The 20,307-nt window shown below is 39.9% G+C and overlaps 1 protein-coding gene across 5 annotated transcripts in view; it reads right to left on the minus strand.

The window, feature by feature from the left end:
* Positions 1-393: 393 nt before the first annotated feature.
* The window catches only part of pcnx1 (pecanex 1), a 52,331-nt gene continuing 32,417 nt past the window's right edge, over positions 394-20,307 (minus strand). For all 5 annotated transcript variants that reach the window (XM_042500091.2, XM_088087777.1, XM_088087776.1 and 2 more), the window contains 22 exons: positions 19,055-19,165; positions 18,761-18,852; positions 16,258-16,367; positions 15,688-15,793; positions 15,427-15,519; positions 14,368-14,518; positions 14,050-14,191; positions 13,301-13,478; positions 11,870-11,978; positions 11,363-11,492; positions 11,201-11,259; positions 10,006-10,221; positions 7,954-8,207; positions 7,636-7,866; positions 6,779-6,879; positions 6,368-6,518; positions 6,039-6,269; positions 5,674-5,948; positions 5,127-5,305; positions 3,951-4,381; positions 3,213-3,353; positions 394-1,675 (listed from right to left, as the gene is read on the minus strand). In XM_042500091.2, the coding sequence (XP_042356025.2) occupies positions 1,535-1,675; positions 3,213-3,353; positions 3,951-4,381; positions 5,127-5,305; positions 5,674-5,948; positions 6,039-6,269; positions 6,368-6,518; positions 6,779-6,879; positions 7,636-7,866; positions 7,954-8,207; positions 10,006-10,221; positions 11,201-11,259; positions 11,363-11,492; positions 11,870-11,978; positions 13,301-13,478; positions 14,050-14,191; positions 14,368-14,518; positions 15,427-15,519; positions 15,688-15,793; positions 16,258-16,367; positions 18,761-18,852; positions 19,055-19,165 (3,632 nt within the window). In that variant the 3' untranslated portion in view covers positions 394-1,534. The remainder of the gene's footprint in view (positions 1,676-3,212; positions 3,354-3,950; positions 4,382-5,126; positions 5,306-5,673; positions 5,949-6,038; positions 6,270-6,367; positions 6,519-6,778; positions 6,880-7,635; positions 7,867-7,953; positions 8,208-10,005; positions 10,222-11,200; positions 11,260-11,362; positions 11,493-11,869; positions 11,979-13,300; positions 13,479-14,049; positions 14,192-14,367; positions 14,519-15,426; positions 15,520-15,687; positions 15,794-16,257; positions 16,368-18,760; positions 18,853-19,054; positions 19,166-20,307) is intronic.

Here is a 20,307-nt window from a genome sequence, read left to right on the forward strand (position 1 = left end):
GAAAGAGCTCTTTGTGGAGTCGCTGCTCTTTAGCATTGAAAGGGGCCAGCTGAGGTGGTTCAGGCATCTGATCAGGATGCATCCTGGGCGCCTACCGTTAGAGGTGCCCTGGAAATGTCTAGCTGGTAGGAGGCTGCAGGGCAGACCCAGAACACACTGCAGGGATTACATATCTAATCTAGAACGCCTCAGGATCCCTCAGGAGGAGCTGGAAAGAGTTGCCGGGGAGAAGGAAGTCTAGAGCACACTGCCCACCTCCTGGCCTCACGACTTGGCCCCAGGTATGCGGATGAAAATGGATGTATGTGTCCTGAGGTGTATTTTAAATTTAGATTCTGAAAATGTTTTGTAGAGTTCGATTAAAATGAAACATCAGCCATCGGAAGAGGCGCATTAAAGATGTCAGCAATAAATCAAACTTTTATTTCTTCATATAGAAAAGAATTAAGTTAAATAGTGAAACAGTCCATCAAAAATTCGGCATCTTGTTTTCAACCTTATGGTCCTTTATACATTAACCTTTGTCCCAAAATGGAAAAAAAAAGATGTAACAAAGTGTAAATACCATGTTCACAGTAATAAATATTGAAAAGAAAATCTTTTATACATTGACATTATATATATATATTTGTGTAAATATATATATATATTTATATAGATATATAATCATATACAGTAAAAAGTTATTTTCAAGTTTATCAAACATAAATTGTAAAATAAAAATGGCTGAAAACAGAATGATGATTGCATTTTTTTTCATTCCCAAGGCATCAGTAACCATGGCCATTCAGAGTCTGTAATAAATAAAACGTGATATTATCTAAAGAGTGTAGTGCATCACTGTAAATTAAAGAACAAAAGTTATAGTGCAAGTTATTTTTTTTCTTTGCGCAAAGTACTCTTGCAGATTTCAACCTAACCCAAAAAAAACGGAATGACAACAATGAAACAGAGGAGTTTGTTGAGTACAGCACCGTCCCGTCTCTGACGTCAGTCCGTTCTGCACCACAACCTTCGCTGTAGTCTTGGCAGCGGAAAAAAAGCTTTCACATGTGTGAAACCATGGCAAATATTCAATACCAGGCTTATTTTGGCAAATTACTTAAAGACAAAAAAAAGACAAAAAAATCTCCACACGCTCTTTACACTCAGCTCTGTCAGAATTGCCACTAAAATAGTCGATGAAATGCATAGAAATTAATCACCAGTAGCGAGAACTAACTTAACTTAAGGGTTGTTTACTGTCATGCAGCATTTCTGAGATGCAAAGCAAGGCAGATATTGTGGATGTGTGTCGACGCAGTAAAGGATGAATGTATGCTCTGCCTCTGCTTGCACTTTTCCCTGGCTTCCTTTCCCCCTCAGCAGTAAGGAAAGGGGGAGGGGGGAGAGCTCCCTTTTCCTGTTTGTCTGCAGGCTCCTGCGTCCTGCTGAAAGCCAGGGACGTCTGGCTTCGTCCTCACACAAGCGCGTGTGTGTATGTGTGTGTATGTGTGTGTATGTGTGTGTGTGTGTGTGTGTGTGCTTGCTTTTCTCAAACCTCTGCACCCAACTCAATGACCCCAGTCTCAATAATGGGCACTAGCTTATCTTCCACCTGTACCAGCAGGATGGTCTTGTCGATATGGGAGCGACTGGCTGGGTCTCGGCTACAAGGCACCCACCGGTGAATCACCTGCAGAGGGCAACAGAGGAGGCGGCTGTGTGAGAGGAAGCATCCAATCAAATTTATGAGGCATTTATTACTGAGCAAGTAGGTCATGGAGGGTATTCAGGGCCAAAAAAAAAAAAATAGGACAGAACAAGAACAAACAAGATAATCACAGTAAAATCACATTTATAGCACAAGAGGTCAGACAGTGTGAGAGTGATGTGATGAAACAGCAACATCAGAACGACCAGTGCGCCGATTGTGACGTTCTGGGCCGATACTAACACCACTGTTTAAAATAACAATCTAGCCGATATCCGATACAAAGGTTTTATTTCACAGTTGTTTATTTTGTTTTTGTTTTTATTTATTTTTTTGTGCCGGGAAAACGAAGAAATTCATTATCAAAAAAAAAAATTCAACTGTTTTAAAGTCATTTAGTCCTTCATTAAACTACCTATGGATGAGCACAAATTCAACCAGTGAAGCACGGTAATTTTTTTTTTTTAAGATTATTTTTTGGGGCTTTTATTGCCTTTAATTGACAGGACCGTGTGAGCGTGAACGGGGAAGAGAGAGAGGGGGTGACATGCAGCAAAGGGCCGAGGCCGGACTCGAACCTGCGGCTGCTGCGGCGAGGACACAGCCTCTGTACATGTGGCACCACTCTATCCACTGAGCCACCAGGTGCCCTGTGATCCATGATAATAATTATTTCAACCAATACCAATAACCAATAATTTCCAGCTTCTCGTGACCGATAAGATACCAATAACCGATTTTTGTTTGTTTTTTATTTCCTGAGGGTATGAAAGGCTGAGATGTGGGGCGGAGAGATGAATTTCATTTATGCATTTTCATCAACAAAATGACATTTCAGACAAAACGCTGGAAAATCACATTTTTGTAAAAGAAAGTCATTTTCAAGAGCAAAATCAATTTCATTTTTATATATATGAATTTTCTTTCCTCTTATCTTCTTATGTCAACTTGAATTGTACAAAAATAAGATTCTGTTTGATTTATAGCTGAACTATAGAGTGGAACATTCCCCAAAATGTCAGGAAGCAGCCCAGCTACAGAACAGTCCCTAAGTAACGGCTTTGTTGTGATCTCTGCAGATTTACATGTTGTTCTGCTTGTCCCGGCAGAGAATGAGAGCGGAGCGGACATTTGGGGACACCGGCGGAGACACTGGTGGAAAATAAATAGCGATAAAGTCAGCAGTTAGTAGTCCTCTCCTCCTGTCACCCTGGGACCTTAGATCGTCTTGTTGGTTTGTTTTTGCATGTGAAAATGTTGTTTTATTGCATAACATCTGTAACAGTGTCCCCTACACTACAGTGAAAATACCGACTGACGGAAAATCTCGTCAATGGTGGGGAAAGACTTAAAAAAACCTATTATACTGATGTTCAGCATAAATCGGTGCATCACTAATCAAAACAGATCATATTTGCTCATCCATAAATAAAAAGTATAAACTTTACTGAGCGTAAGATTATAATTAAGGGTCATCTCATTTACACTGATGTGTTAACAGCTGTTGTTGAAGACTTACATGTCCTTCCATGCCCTCTAAGGGGCTCCAGTCCCTCCAGCAGGTCCGTCCTGCCCTCAGTCTCATCGACTCATCAGGCCACTGCAGCTCCTTCCGCTTCGATAAGTTGATGTTCTCCAGCACCTGACTGATGTCTGAAATCTGAGCCACGTCACAGAAGAGTTACATTTACATCACAGCGGCAGGACTCAAAAGAAATTGTGATTGTGGAATTCAATGCCTTTTCCAGGGTTTCCATGACTGTTGGAACACTGTTTTAAATACCATCAGAACCCCAAAACCCATAAGTGGGTTCGAAAGGCATGTTTTCTTTAAAAATCTCCAAAATCTTAAATTAACAGTATGTAACAAATGATGATTGGTTGTATTGTTTACTTTGAAGTGTGAGTATTTTTTTCTGCATATGATGTTTGACTATTCCAAATACTAGAAAAAACACAAAATGAAAATATAAAAAAAATCTCCAAAATCACACCATTTATCACAGCCAGAAACTGTGAAATATGGTTATACTGTATATAGCGAAGAGTAGCTCCAAGGAGGGTGAGAAAAAAAACAAAACCCTGAGGTTACAACCCAGCCCCTCCTACTCTGATAAGTAAATACAGTCCCTAAAAGCTCTCTGGCACATTTTGTTGATGTAGATTAATGCTGCTTAATTTTACTTGCCAACTGTGGCAGACTCTTTCATTTGTTCATGATTTTGTTCCTGCTTTTTGCTGCATGATATCTACAAACCTGCACTCTGTAGGAGATGTCATCTCTGCGCACGGTGGAGACGGTGGGGTTGTGCTGTTGCGGGTGGTGATGGTGGTGATGATGTTGGCTGAGGGGATCCGTCACGGTGCCGCACATGCCGTCGTTGCCCAGGAGGCCAACCAGCGTGTGGCGTTTGCAGGGAGGGATGCTGTGGCTGGAAAGGGAGGCCGAGGGCCCGGCGGGGTCGGAGGTGGAGCCCAGCCGGAGCTGCAGGGAGGTGGGGAGCGTGCGCAGAGACAGCTGGCTGGTGGAGGAACGTCGGCAGGGCTCCAGGCCTGTGGTGGAGGTGCGCAGGGAGGAGTGACGGCTGCTGCTGTAGCGGTAGGAGGACGACTGGCTGGCAACAGAGGCTCGGGCAGGAGAGTGTCGCACCAAACCCGACTGGACAGACTGGGAACTCTGACTGGTGCCTGGACAGGGTAGAGGAGTCAGACATAGAGCATATGAAATTAAAGGAGCGCTCCAGTGATTTAGTACTGCTATCATAAAATCTGGGGACTTACAAAGACAGATTTTAAGAAAAAAAAAAAGAAAAAAAAGGACGTGATATCCTGGATTTCAGTCCCTGTATGGGTCCAGTTCTAAATCCTACACTTCCCATAATGCAACTTAATAGTGTCTTTCATCAAACCCTTCCTGCCTATTAAATATCTTAATCTTTCAAACTACACATTCAAAATTGACTACAGAAAATTTCTGTCCAAAATGTTTATCAAACGATTTGTATTTAAAGGAGATGTGTGCAACATTTAAAAACATCTTTGATTCAGAGTCTGAGCTGGAATTGTCTGCAAACGGCTCTCAACATGGAAGTGGCTGAGCTCACAGCTAACGGTGCTAACAGTGCAAATAGTGCTAACAATGACAACAGTGCAGCAATGATTAGCTAACCAATGGGACACACATACAGGGACTCACATGCACGAAGGGCTGTGGACCGTGCACGCTTAATACAACACACAGAGGCAGTGTGACTTCAGTCTCTGATTAGGACTCAACCTTGTCTCTGTTTCCTGCTTTATCAATGCTCTAGATGTTGTTTACAGAAGTTCATGGTTAAAGGTGGCTGCAATTAAATGTCAAATTATACTTCATTAACAGAACTTGAGAAGAATATTTCTAATATTACTCGTTTTTAGGTTCAGTAGTTCTCACCCAGAGCGTGCGGCTGGTACGTGTGGGAGGGGGCAGGTCCGGAGGTCCCACCCTGCGACACTGAGCTCTGCTGAGAGTCGCCCCCCGTCCCATTCCCACTCCCACAGGACAGCCCCCCTGCGTCTGAGTCCTCGATGTTCCCTCCACTGTTACAGCCAGCACCACAGCCTTTCCGTAACCTAGAAAAGAAATGTTTAAAGATTTTTTGGGGCTTTTATGGTCTTTAGTTGACAGGAAAGCTGGAGAGATGACAGGAAATGGGGATGACATGCAGCAAAGGGCCGCCGGTCAGATTTGAACTCGGGGCCACTGTGACGAGGACACGTAACCTCTTAATATGGGGCGAGAGCTCTACCAACTGAGCTACCCACCACCCCTGAAAAGTTTAATATCATCCACAAATTAACGACAGTCAGATTAAAAAAACACAAATAAAGAAGAAAACGTTACAAGGTCACAGAGCATGAAAATGTGATTTTAGTACATTTACTTAGTTTTTGGGTGCATGCATCACATTGAACCTACTGGACTGCAGAGAAAGACAAACCTGTGCCAGGTGCTGACGACAAAGTTTCGGATATTCCCGATGCTGATTGGTCCTCCCAGGATGTGTCCGAGCTGAGGGTGCGAGTTGCAGTAGGAGGTGGTCAGCGGAGATACGTAGATGGGATATCCAATGGGCTGGTCACAAGAAGAATTGATCATGTTTCGCAGAGCCTGCTTGGCGTTCTGGATGCTACCGCGCTCTGGGTTTCTGTTTCTCAGGAACACCAACTCCTGCTGCTGCCCTGCCCAAAGGCCGCGGACACATTCTTTATTGACCTGCAGGGCAAAGGGTTAAATTCTCATTATGTACTGTGTCTTAAAAATGAAAACAATTAGAGGCTAATGCGAATCTGCTGCAGTTCTCACCTTGATGACCCGGAAGCTGAGGTATCGTCGATTGAGCATGATGATTTTGTACTCGTTGGTTCCTTCGTCGAGGACATGTCGCAGTGCGAGGAGCGATGGCGAATTGGACAGCACGGCGCTCCTCCAGGCTGGGTCGCCCTCGTGAGCGATGACCAGGTTCTGCTGGTGTGAGGAGATGGCCTCAAAAAGAACCGCCGGCTCGTCGTACTCATCTGGGGACGTGAAGTGGTCCTGAAAGAACAACAACATTCTGTCACAGATCAAATTCGACCCTGAGAACAAAGTCAAACGCAGTTTGGTGTGACAACATGACACCCGCTGCAGCTCACCTGGTGTAATTTGAGAGACATTCGGATTCCAGGCACCACGACTTTCCTGAGCAGTTCCATGTCTGCGAAGATCCACTCGTCTCGCACTGAAGAGATGCGGAAATCTCCCTTAAATAATGCGTGAAGACCGTAAAGGAAAGACTCCAGATTGCTGTAATGGAAAGGAAAGAATGAGGACATTAAGTTTTGTTATCACAAACAGAAAGGGACGATGGAAAGAAAATATGTAAATGCATATTTACTGTGCAGTTCAGTTAATCACAGATGACCGCGTGTCAGACATAAACGTCCCAGATGTTCTTGCTGTTCTGTCACATGTGTTACATTGTCTGGCCTACATAAGTGAACTCTCACTTGGCCCTTAAAGGATTATAAAAGGTGAACTCATTATAAGTAAGATTACTAAATAACCTGGACATATGATGAGCAGCGGTTCCCAGAGCTCTCCTTCCCAGCACACACAGGCCGAAGCAGAGCAGCACCAGAGCCGAGTCTTTCTCGCTGTCCAGCGGCTACAAACGAAGCGGAAACAAGAAGGATTCATCAAATTCAAATCACAAATAGTGTTGATGTTTTGCAAAAAATATTAACAGTATTAGTTTTTTTAATCTGGGTGCAATCACAACCTTTGGCATTTTCATTGCCATTCATCATGTGTTAAAACAAGTCATATGACAAGGAGTGATGCAAGTACAGTAGCCCTGAGGGAAGTAACAAGACATCATGCTTAATTCAAGTTTGATTAAAAAACTGCTGTGTAGCACTTTTGATCTTTTTATGTATTTTTTTCAAACTTTGAGCTTGAATATTTCTGTTCTATGAAACCAAACCCTAAAATTTTCATCAGAAATCATTAAGTTTTGACATATTTTAGTTTTATAACCCATATCTAACAAAAATGTGTACCATAACAGAGTGAGTCTTGCATGGCCAAACCTCTCTCCACACTTCATTTTAGCCCCGTGCCAAAGCAGGAGAAAGGTTTGTCTGAACCTGCCGCAATTCCACAATACAGGCAAAGAGAAATACCACTTTGCCTTCACCAGCTAGTGAAGTTGCAGTTTAAATCCATGTCTGTCCAGACTCACATGTAGCCATGACAGTAGACGATGCTTCAAATATGAATGTTGCGATTCTAAAATGTGGATGCTACACAAACATCCTCAGCTCGGCAGCAGAGAAGATCCGTACAGTCAGCACAGTTTCAGGGTGGACATCCAACATGTGCAGAATGACAATAAAATGAACCACGAATATTCCAGCATTACCTTAGCCCTTCGAGAGTTGCAGTACTGGATCCAGCCCAGGTAGACTCCACAGAAACTGTCCCTGGAGATGCCTGCGAGTCGATGGTCGTAGTCCTCGTCGATGTTGGGATTGAAGGTGGGATCCAGGTCGACGTAGTTCCTTTCTCCACATCCCCGCAGGCCGTCTTTCATGGTCTCATTGGCCAGCCACTCCTCCAGTTTGGGGGATGCGATCACGTAGTAGATGATCCCCTGAGACCAGGACGGGATGATGCATATAGATCAAATATAAATAATAGAAAAGTTACACCTTCTCTTTAACGGCGACATTCCTCTTACCTTGACATAGTAGGTGGTCAGGATGCGTCGTAGATCGAACACCTGCAGCATGGAGGCGGCGCTGTTATCAGTGATGCTGTAGCCCTCCAGCACGTATTTGGTGACCAGCACCTCCCAGGCCAGCCAACGCTGTCCGAAGGCGGCATTAAAGGACAAGATGTGAGGGAGGTGGCCCGGCTCGCAGCAACAGCAGCCCTCGTCTTCCTCCACCCCCTCTGTGATGGCCTCCACTTCTCTCTGCTGGCAGTACGTTCCTGCAGAGGGAAATATCAACACAGTCATATAGACAGAATACTTTTAATTTATTAATTTAGTCTAATGTGGTCTTTTTTGGGGGGGTTGTATATTTTCTGTTTTCTTGTTGTTTTTCATTTCTTTTTGCCTTGTATGTAAACTTATATCTTAATTTTATATTATGATGTAATATGTAGAATGTATGATGTTTACTTGTGTGAACCCCAGGAAGAGTAGTTGCTACCCTGGTGGCTAATGGTGATAAAAAAATAAATGAAATAAAATAAAATAAATATGTAAACGAATAAATAATGAAGTACACGAATAAATACTATACACAACTTAATGATCATAAATTATTAGAAGACTTCAGGTGATTTCCGTTAACTGTCGAGCAACTATGACAACTTGCAAACTGACTTTCAGATTTTCCCCTGACTCATCTAAATCTCACATATATAAACTTGTTAAACACCATGTTGACACATGAAAAGATGTTATAAAAAAACAGGTCATATTTTCAACAGTGACAGTTAAGAAAAGTTGCTGACACACAGGTGAGGAGTCTCGTGCTCTGAGGAGTGTCTCCTGTTCTGTGAAAAGTTCACAGTGAGTCACATGCACTGTGTTCTGCTGTAAACAAACCTGTTCCAGCAGATTTGTTGTTCAACAGATTGAACATTTTTAGATGAAGGCATGCTGATAGCGCATGTACAGGTGTGCTGAACAGGAAGATAAAGCACGACTGGACAAATACGCTGGAATTCGAAGTCAAAAACAAAAATACTGGAGAACTGGTAAATAATCAGTAATCATACCACTTAAATATCCAGACCGAGCTCAAGCAGTGTGCAGATGATTTTGGGGGGTTTAGTTTAACCAGCTTGAAAAAACAGGTGGTTTGAGTTTTATTAAAAGTATATTTACACATGGATTTCCTAAAAAAAGGTATTGACTCTTAGAATACCTCTCAATCATCACTTATGAGTGAGTAGCGGTGTATTTTCGCGCAGGACTTTTTTGAAAATAATATGGAATGGGATTTTTTTTTAATTACATTTAACAAAAACAGCACAACAGATCTAAAATGACCAAATATTATAACATTACACTGAATGACCAAATACTTTTGGTTAGATTAGCATTAACTAATTTTTCCTACTTAACTCCAAACTACATAAAAATAACATATCTCCACATTAAACAAAGTCATGCCTTCATTTTTTAAGGGATTGGCAGTTAAATATAATATTAAATTTTGCCCTAAAATTGTTATTTTTATGTTATGAGCCAGCTTGCGATGGTAAGGTGCTTTTTTTGTTGACATAGTTGATTACATTTTGATTAAACTGTGCTAAAGACGTTTCCTTGCAACTGATTTACATATTTTGAACACTAAAAATGAGCAGCATCTTTAAAAACAAGTATTTGCAGTTTGCTCATGTATACTAAGAATGCCGGAAGAAAACAAACTTAGTGATGGATTTACAAAAAGCTGGAGCAAATCAGTCTTTACGATAACTTATAAGTACTTGCAAATCTTGTTATCTGGTATCTGCCAGATAAAATAAAAACATGAGCCCTCAGATTCGTCTGGTTCCCAGGCTGCAGCGACACTGATCGCATTAACTCCAGTACAGTCGAGTGTAATCACATTTTCTCTCCCCGTAACACCTGAGCCATTTCCTGAATATTTCACCAACATATCTGACATACATTCATTCATTCATTAGTCACGCAGACAGCTCCAGTAGGTTCAATTTTAGCCCACATGTGTTACTGCGCACTTTCATCTGTGCTGCAGGTGAACCTTCTCACCTCTGAACTCCAGCCCTCGCAGCTGAAAGGTGACCAGGCCGTTTCCGATCTCGATGAGGTGCACCAGAGCGTTCAGGTAGTCAGAAGCCAGGATGAAGCAGTCGCCGGTGCTGAAGTTGCCCCATCTGCCCAGGAGGAGGTCTCCACACAGGCTGTGCTGCAGGGAGCGGGTAAGGTGCTCGTAGAAGATGGAGTTCAAATTGTTGTCATCGGAGCCTGAAGAGAGCAAAAAGGACAGCAGATCAGTAAAACACACATTAAATGTTCAGTCACAGACATCACTGGAATAAACTGAGGTTTGAAAACAGCATCTTGTAAAACTGGCTTAATTCCAGCAAAAGTTCATTTACCATTAAATAAAAACCAGCTTCATGTTTTTTGGTCTTAAATCAGGAATTTTGACACCTTGTCTAAAATTGTAATATTTTAGACTGACATAATCAATATGTGTTCTATATATATTCTTTTTTTCTCAGATTTTTTTGTTTGTTTTTTTTCATTGGACAATTGTTTACTGACAGTTTTCTGCTGTTTGTGCTTTTTGTTATTAATCTTTTGTTGTATTTTTCTGTATAATGTTACTTCAGGTCTTTTTTAAAAAAATGTTCTCCCTTTTTGTTTATTGCTCGTTTTTCTCCTTTAAATTAAGAAAAGGTCCATTTGTATGAGCCTGTGGCTTCTTGAACTTTCCACTCCTCTCCTCTCACTTTTTTTAAACTCACTGGATTTTAATGCATGTTTGCGCAAATCAAATCAAATAAAACAAATAAAAATAATAACAACAGACCTATACTTTAAATCTGATGAAAATGAGCTTAAATACATTTAAACCACTAAAAATAATTAACTTAATCATTGTGTCTCATGAAAACTCTAGCCACAACAAATGAGTGTATGCTCTTACTCAGTTAATGATACTGTTTGTGCCTAAGTCTTATGACTATGACTCAGTCATTATTGCATAACAGCTGGGTGTTTTAGGGATGCATGGTTTCTAAGTACTATGCTAAACTACAGTATGTCTTCCTTTGTTTTTTACTTCAACAATTACTGATCGATACGTTCAAGTTGTATTTATTACATAGCTGTAATGATTTCTGTTAATCTGCTGCCTGGAGATTGCCTTTGAAGCCCCTGGAGGGTTTTCATTCACATTAAAAAGAAAAAAATATTTAGTTCAATACTATGTTCTCACCTGGATTTCTGTCCAGTTGAGAGGCCAGTCGAGTGTTGGAGTGATCCACTCTCTTTGTGCTGCAAGATAAGATAGAAAATCACATATTTCAAAAGCATATTCACAGATATATACTGTTAGATCTGAACATAAAATAGTATTGTAAAAAAAGTTTTTCCCCACTTGTAGTCTCTTTCCCAGAACTTGACGGGACGGACGTAGGAGGTGATGAAGATGGCGCTGCCCAGGAAGGGGTTGAGGGGAGTGGAGAAGATTGCGGACACGACGGCCTGGACAAACAGCATGGCAGAGTCTGGAGGGGCTCGGGTCAAGAATCACTTTAAATATGTATGATTTGCTTTACTTTAAATATGATGAAAATGAGCGAATACATTAATCGAATACATTTAGACCACCAAAATAATGAGCTAAAAATTTTTTATTTTTCCATGCACAAGAAGGACAAGAACACAACAATAAAAACACATCTCAACACAGGGCAATCCAATCCAACCCCACCAACAACTACAACTTTAAAGATGACAATTAAAGTGAGTAAACACCTCCCTGAAACACAATCAATCAACATCAATGCTCCTATCTGCTACCAGTTCAACTATGATCCACCTAAGAAACTGGTGACTCAGTGTGCAGTTTACGTCGTGATAAAAGACAGCGGTGGAAGGATACGAGGCACAGCAAAAGGCTGAGCAAAGGCGTGGAAGGCTGAGCCCCATGTGATCTGCCAGGGGGCGATGTAGGTGTAGACAAAGTGCAGCTTATAGAACAGCTCCCACATCTGCAAAAAACAAACAGTGCATCAAAAACAAAAGCTTCACATTAGGACAATGGTAGCTCTCAGTGCTGGAGGAATTGTGGCTGTAAATCTGCAAACCGCTACTATATATTCTGGGAGAGCCAAAATTAGTGGAAAGAAATACACACGGCAACAAAACATTTTTAATACGCATATACCATAAGTCATGTTTTTAGGCTGAATTCCTCTGTAGTAAAAGTATAGGCAGGTACTTAATGGGTATTTTGCTGGCAGCAGGGAAAAAAGTGCTAACCAGAGGATGAATAATACATGCTGGTCCTACCATAAATAACTGGATAGATGTGAAAGTGGAGATTTACATGATGTAAAAGGTTACTTTCTCTGGATGGATATTTTTGTACGGCTCTGGGAGAAATGGGTATGATATGTCAGGACTTTGAGACCTGACTTAGTTGTTACAGTAAGGAATATTCTTAACTTTTTGTTTACTTATTCTATCAGTCTGCTACAAGAACATTATTGTGTTTTGATTAACTTTGTTTTGGTAAATCTCTACTTCTCTGGCAAGTATTTGAAAAAAAAAAAAAAAGGCAAATGTTATATGGGCAGATGTTAGCTAGAGTCAAAGATCAAGGCGAGACGAGAAAACATGAGGAGAAGGCCATGAGGAACTTAAGATGTAATAACCCAAAAATTAGCAAGAAATTAAAAAAAAAAGTTTGGAAAAATTACCTGAAAATTAGAACAAGAAAAAATAAAATAAAATAAATATAACAAGGAAATTTTTAAATCAACAACTGTTTTTGCAGTTTGCAAGGCATTTCTTGCAAAGTTGCTCTTTGCCTTTTATTCCTTTTATTTCCTTTCCTTTTTTTATTGCGCAGATTTGGAGCTAAAAGGTTTAAGTAGGCGTCTGGGAAGTAGCATAAGAAAAGTAATAATGACGCAGGTTTCAAAGGGTTAAGAGGCCATGGGACTTTTTCAATCACAGCGTCGCTGTGACACTGATGATCCAACTGTATGGCTGTTAAGTGTTAAATGTTTATTTTGGCTATTATGAAAATGAGCATTTATCACAGGCTTCTTGATGATGTACAACTAAGATAATAACATTGTCTGTTTGTTTACATTCAAACAAATAAAAACTGTAATAAAATATATATATATTCTAAAAAGCTGTGGTATACAGGACTTTGTTTTACTTTGTCCCGATCAGTATAAAAAAAGGTCAGTATGAATCATTAGTATATAATTATAAAGACTCTAGATGACACTTAATGTATGCGAGAATGTACAGGATCACAGCAGTACAGGATGTAAAAGGCATTATAAATTCCTCTCACCTTGCTGAAAACGATGGACATGAGGAAGAGGTCGAGCAGCAGCGTCTCTGACAGATGGCGGTAGTCGAAGGTGAAGAAGAGGACGGTGAAGAGGATGGTCACGTACTGGTAGGTGGGACTGCTGTAGGAGGAACGAAGCAGCTTCAGGCCGGCTACTGTGATCATCAGAGCGCCCACCCTGGAGGACGTTTTCAATGACATCAGTGTGTGGTAGTTAGTCAATGCCGTGGAGTTAGTAAGTGCTGACACAAAAATACTGACAAAACCACTGAAGCATGACTTTTTGTTATGATTCTAAAATAACAAACTATATAATATTTGCAAGCTACAAGACAATTAAAAGAAGAGCTAATTTTGTCAAAAATCTGCTTACCAGCAACACCATATCACCACAAATTTTTTACAAATATTTGTTTTGTACAGACAAATGTGCAAAAACTAAAATGAATTTGCAAATGAAATTTGAATATATTGAAATTTTAAAATGTATTTAAGACATTTTAATATTTTTAAGGACTCATGGCTTACCAATTAATATCTTTAAAGGATTATTAAATTAATCTGCTTTACAGATTTTGGATCATCAAGCTGATGTAACAAACAAGTACAAGTATAGTGCAGTATCACAGTGAAGAACTTTGATTGTTGTACTTTAACACGTCATACGATCCTGAGTGGTGGATAAAAAAAACAACAATCAAAGAAAACAAAAAGGAAAGACAATGATGTAAAACAGTAAGAGTCCTCACTCTGTGTCGAGTCTCTTCGGACTGGCGAGCTCTCTGGCGCTGCAACTGAGCTCATTAAGGATGACGAGCGGATACAGAACGTTCTTCTCCACAAACAGCAGCCACACGTGAAGCTTTTCAAACCACATCACATGAGCAGCATCTGAGGAACAAGACAGGTGAAAACTGAATTATTCAGCATCTAGCATTGTTAAGACACAAAACTATAAAGAACCAATGAAAATATCGTCAATATGTTTGTTAATAACAAAGAAAAGAAAAAAAGCTGTGATATCGAAAGCCCCGTTTTCATGGCTGTGTGTGATCCAGCATACTTACCTCTGACTTCAAACTGATAGTACTCTTTAGTTTTGAGCAGCGGGTGAGAGAAGCAGTACCAGGGCAGCTGCTTGCGGACTTGAGGCAGCAGGTAGTGAGTGAGCAGCCCCACCATCCCCAACAGTGCATACAGGACATAACTGAGGAAAGGCTGAGGGAGCACAGAGACAGTGGACATTAGTCCTTAAACACAATCAGTATCTGTCTGCACACTTAATTTGTAATTAAGGGCTCTGTCACACCTGCCTTATTTGCTCTGGACTTTTTAGTTTTATCTGAACCATAAATACAGGTGTGAAACCTCTACCAGACCAGTGTCAGGAACAAACAGCTGAATGTTGGTCCAACAAAAAAACAGTGGTCTCTGTCCAGATTGTTTCTCATGTGAAAACATTATTTTTGGATTATTTGAACTTTTGGACCAATTACAGGATGTTTTGGCAGGCTGTTGTCAAGTGATAAGAGTAGTTTAGCACCTCAGTGTGTGTGTGTGTGTGTGTGTGTGTGTGTGTGTGTGTGTGTGTGTGTGTGTGTGTGTGTGTGTGTGTGTGTGTGTGTGTGTGTGTGTGTGTGTGTGGTGTAGCGACAGAAAGAGTGAAAGTGGCTGTGCTCAGAGCTGATAGGCGTTTTAGCAGAGGAGAAATAAGCAGTTAAGTTGTCAAGTGGTATTAAACGTACACTGTATGCTTCAGTTTGACATAACAAAAGGGCGAGGCAACTCTCTAAAATGTCAGTCGAAACGTTGACGCTTTTCACTTATTTTCTCAGAGGAGACGGGAGGACAGGAAAGCCTGTCTACAAACAAATCAATGTCAAGTTATCAGTAAATGCAGCTAATGGAAGTGATGAAGAATGGGTGCTGGTATATAGTTTTTTAGTGCAATCACTTTGCAATATAAAACCAATAAGAAACAGATCAAATGTATACCATGTAAAAAAAAATATATTTTCTTGTTTATTATTCCCCAAAGCAGCGGACATCACATTCGATCTTTTCTTGTTTTGTGTCTCATAAATTAAAAAAAAATTAAAAATAAAAAAAACATATATTTACTGTACCTGCAGTACAATAAAGACTGTGCTGACATGAATAGCGAAGTAAAGGACAGCAATGACTACACAGACGATCAGGTCGGACTGCAGACGCTCATTCTGTGAATTCAAAAACACACAATGGGAACAGGATTAAAAATAAAGAAAACCCTTGAAGAGAATTTAGCAGCTTTATTTAATGTAATTGTATAATTGATGTGACAAAACCGAAATCCTCAATCAAGTCCTGTTGCTCAGTGCTGGCTTTACTTAGAGACATGAACTCACCACTGAGGCCCTGAGCTTCTCGGGTAGAGGGTCCTGCACCTCTGACAGAGGGTCCTCTGGGTTCTTGTCTTTTAAATTGGGCACAATCTTGGACTGTATCAGCGAGCTTTACAGGGAAAAAAAAATAAAAATTAGCTGGTTCACACACCATGAATGTCCTGAGCGTCATTCATCTCAGAGGGAATCACTCACTTTTAACACTTCAACTATTGTGTGAGGCAGTTTCGAGCTGTTTGAACTGTGCATTTTTAAAATGCTCAGAAAATCCCAGAGTGAGATAATCCACACAGCATATGTATGAGCAGAAAAGTCACAGATTATTCATTAATGAGGATTTCTTTCTAGCAGATGTGGGTCAAGCAGTTAATGGAAAATACTTTTGATGAAGTGTTTTTTCGCCTGCTTATGTGCCAGATGGGCGAGCTGAGACCACCAGTGGCAGACTTTTTACCCACAGTAAGGCAAATATTTGAACATCACTTTGGTATTTATTTGGCAGAGGACTCGCCGTAACTTGGATACTACAAATACTATCAGAGTGAGGTGTGTTGTGCGAGGTGGTGAACTTACATGAGGACAGAGGGGTCGCTGCTCTGCCGGCTCAGGTGGTAAGACACTGCCACCAAGAGGCCGCAGAACACAGAGAACAACACGGGGATGTGATGAGGCTCCCAGTTCTCCTAAAACACAGAATAACATGGTTTTGACATATTTTTCATTTAAAAAGTCAACAACGATGGATGTAAGAGATTATCATTTGGATATGTGGGACGTTACCATCACAAGGTTAAAATATTAATTTGTCTGACACTTTGGTTTAGCCCCAACTTTACTTTGTGTTGAGTGCTAATTAGCTCATGCTAGCATGCCTACACCCTGGTGAACATGGAAAATAAAATAAAATAAAAAGAAAAATAATAATAATGAGCACCTTTCATACAAGAAATGTAGCCAAACATGCTTTTCCACAAAGAAATTACATGCACCAAGTGATTCGCATTAAGACATAGAGGACATAAAGACATAATAAAACCATGTAAAACCTGCATGTAAAAACAAGATAAGATCACTAAAGGATACATAGAATCTTCAAACACACTTGATAATACTAGTAAAGGTAAGATAAACATAGGAATAAAAGTAAAATGCACAGAATGCATAACAAGATGGATAATAAAACCCACTGAGATAATAGTAATAAAAATAAAGCTATAAATAGAGTGCATTGAGTGCAGAAAATTAAGGAAAATACAACATAAAGGGGAAACTTAACTTTTCAAAATCCTTACATGTTATTCCCATAGTCAAAAATATTAGTAACCATGAACAACTCTGAGTGCTGAAACTAGAATGTATAATATCATCAGGTTTAAAGTCTGGAAAGATGTTCGAGATGACACTCAGAGCACTCTGGTTAATGTGCTGAGTGTGTGGTTACATTTCCTATTTCAGAACTGAGAATACTAAAATTGCCATAAACAGATTCTGCAAATGTGTGCAGAATTTTTAGGCGACAGGACAAAGTGTTCTGGTTTACGTTTGGAGTCCAAGTAGTGTTGACTAAATTAGTTCCTCCACAATTTATGGGGCTGTTTTAGTGATTGTTGCAGCCTTAAATTCCTGTTTTTTCATCAGCTTTTCTAAAAAAAAAAAAAAAAACTGTGATGCAGACTGTGGGTTTTTTTGGCTTTTTAAAAAAAAATTCTAACACTGTTTTTTAAAGTTACATTTGCATAGAATACACATCATGATATGACGCATTTTCAGATCCAATACTGGCTTAAAATACAAATATTACAAAAATTATTATAAATTCAAATATTTTTTAAAAAGTATATAGATATTAAAAATACAAATCTAAAAAAATGTGTCTCAACTGGTCCAACATTTTCTTAGTTGTCAGAAAAGACAGAGCTAGACAGGAAATTCAATTGTGATTAGACTAATAACATTTAAATGGCAAGTAAACAGTTGGCGTGGAGAGGTCGAGCACACTGGCCTAACTGTAATCTCAGAATCCACTGGCTATCGTCTGATGACGATATAGCTTTATATTAGTATTTGTTTTTTTTAATAAAGATTTGCCAAAAAGACCAGTGCACTGAAAAAGGAAGTCTTGGCCCAGATATCTGCGAGGAATGTCAGATCAGTCCAAAACATCGGGTCTCGCCCCCAGAGACAAAACTGTCGTCAGAAAATAGACGATGGGTTGTGAGGTTAAGAAAATGACAACAGAATAAAGCTCATTTGGGTATAAAAAAAAGAAAACAAATCATGTGAAATCATCAAATCAGACTCCAGACTTTACACTCTATGACACCACAAGTTTGAGATTCACGTCTCTGGTTTCAGGCTTTGAGAGAGAGTAGATCATGTTAACAAATACTGACTGAACTCTCCTAGAACATGGAAATAACACACTTGAGCATTGGATGTGACTGCTTAACAACAGCATGTTGGCACTGTCACTGTGATCACTTCAGCATGCCGATGTTAGCATTAAGCTCAAAGCACCACTGTGCTTACTGTACTAGGATGGCTGCAGACGCTTTGTATTGTTTATATTTTGTTGGAAAACAATGAACATTAATCTATGACACTTTGAATAGCTGACCTTTGTTTACATCCAGAGTGCAGATTTTTTTAATGAAATCAAATATTACTTGTTGACAGGTTTAATATAATAAAAGCTGTGCGGTGTGTTTAGAAATAAACAGTTGGAGACACTCCAAAACAGCAAACAAAGTTAGTTGAGAGAGAAGAAAAACAATTTGTATTCTGTGCCAAGAATATTTCTTGGCAACAAGTTTCTCCTGCATCAACAAAGCATCAATACTGAGGCACTTTTGCTGTGAATGTCAAACACCTCAATTTTTTAATGCTGCTCTAATGCTGAGGTTTTGTAATTTGACACTGAAGTGGTGGTTAAAATCCAGTATTTTTTTACCAGCTGCAGAGGACAATTTTTTTAAGTACATATAGACTGGATTTCAGTCCTCTACAGCTTGATGATATCTAGCTGATTCTATTGCACACAGGCTAGATTTAGATGCTTCGTTGGCCTCGCTCTCACCTTCAGAGCTCCGTAGCAGAAGCCATAAAGCAGAGCGACGGTGACGATGCTGCGCAGGATGCTGTACAGCGCTGACAGAAGGCTTGTGGAGGCTGCGGAGAGCACAGAGAAGGATGTCAGCATTGAGAACAGTCAACCCGACAGGCACCGGGCCAGGCAGAATGCAAATCAGCACTCTGATGAAGCCTGCCATATCATTATATACAAAGCAGGAGAGTGTGAGTGTCTGTTGTCTCTTTCTGTGGAGGTCAAAGTCACCCCTGCGGAGAAGTTGTGCATCTACAAGTCACTCACCGTTGCCCCCGAACACATGGATGTCCAGCTGCTCAAAGATGTACATGACGAATGTGTTGACTTGTGGCAGCAGCCCCACGAAGAAGATGATGGGGAAACACAGAGTGAAGACTGCAGGGACACACACACACCAGGTGACAAAATTAAACACTGATTACTCCATTTTTCATCTCAGAATTTTTTAGTAATCCCAGACATCAGGCTGCAGATAATGCAGACGGCGACGACTTGTTCATTGCTCTGCATCTTGTGAGCTTCAGATATTAACATCTCCAGGGCAACTGCAGCAATTAATGCTGATTGTTGTTTGATGACAGGTGGCTTTAATAACCCCTAAACAAATAAACACCGCTTTTATTGGAGAGATTGTGGCTCATACATATTGCACTTTCCCGCCATTTTGGTGGATGTATTTCTATTCTTGATTCAGCTCAATCTCTCTTGTTGTTAGGGAAGCACTTAAAGTGTAAGAGTGGATTCATTTCTGTGTGTTTTTAGGACAAATCTCCAGACAAACTACTGTGTTTAAACAATAAAAAAAACACGATGAGCTTCAGTAAAGGCTCATGCCAGAAATGTAGGCGTTTGGACAACTTCTTGATGATCATGTTCATAAAATACCAAAGCCACTTTGTATTGTTTAACATTTAACATTTTTTTTGGTTTTGTCATTGTCCAAACTCTCTGCTTATCCACTGTGTCATGTCCTCTACTAAAGGCCTTTTCACACTAAAATGCAAATAATTGTGCTAATAAATTGGTCTATAAGCCTCCTCACAGCAAATCTGAAACTTCTGATTTAGCTGCAATTAAGTGTTTTTTTTTTCTTGTTCACAGCTGTTTTAATTTCTGTGAATTTTGGATGTTAATAAAAACAAGCAAACCAGTTACATAATTACTTTTACAAGGTACAAGGTAGAGTTATTAATCCTTTTCTAAATGTAGTTTCAAAAATGAAATTAAATTTGTACTTTGATCTTTATTTTGACCTTAAATTTTGCTCTAATGATCAATATATTTCCTTTGACAACAATATTTTAATTGGTTTCATACTGTCACACAACAATATGGATGTTGAAAAAGTAAAATATTGTCCTCTGAGAATTAGAGAAATTAAGATTGTAGACACTGAATGTAAAAGGATTATCTGGCGTAGCAGCTCAACTTGATTGTGATAGTGAGTGGCCGACAAAAGAGGAGTAAACACACTTTGTTGTCAAGGTAACGTATAACCATTCATTTCCTCGTGCATT

The sequence above is a fragment of the Plectropomus leopardus genome, chromosome 14, assembly GCF_026936395.1.
Source record: "Plectropomus leopardus strain MGB_pleo_1.0 chromosome 14, ASM2693639v1, whole genome shotgun sequence".
In the NCBI taxonomy this organism is placed as follows: domain Eukaryota; kingdom Metazoa; phylum Chordata; class Actinopteri; order Perciformes; family Serranidae; genus Plectropomus; species Plectropomus leopardus.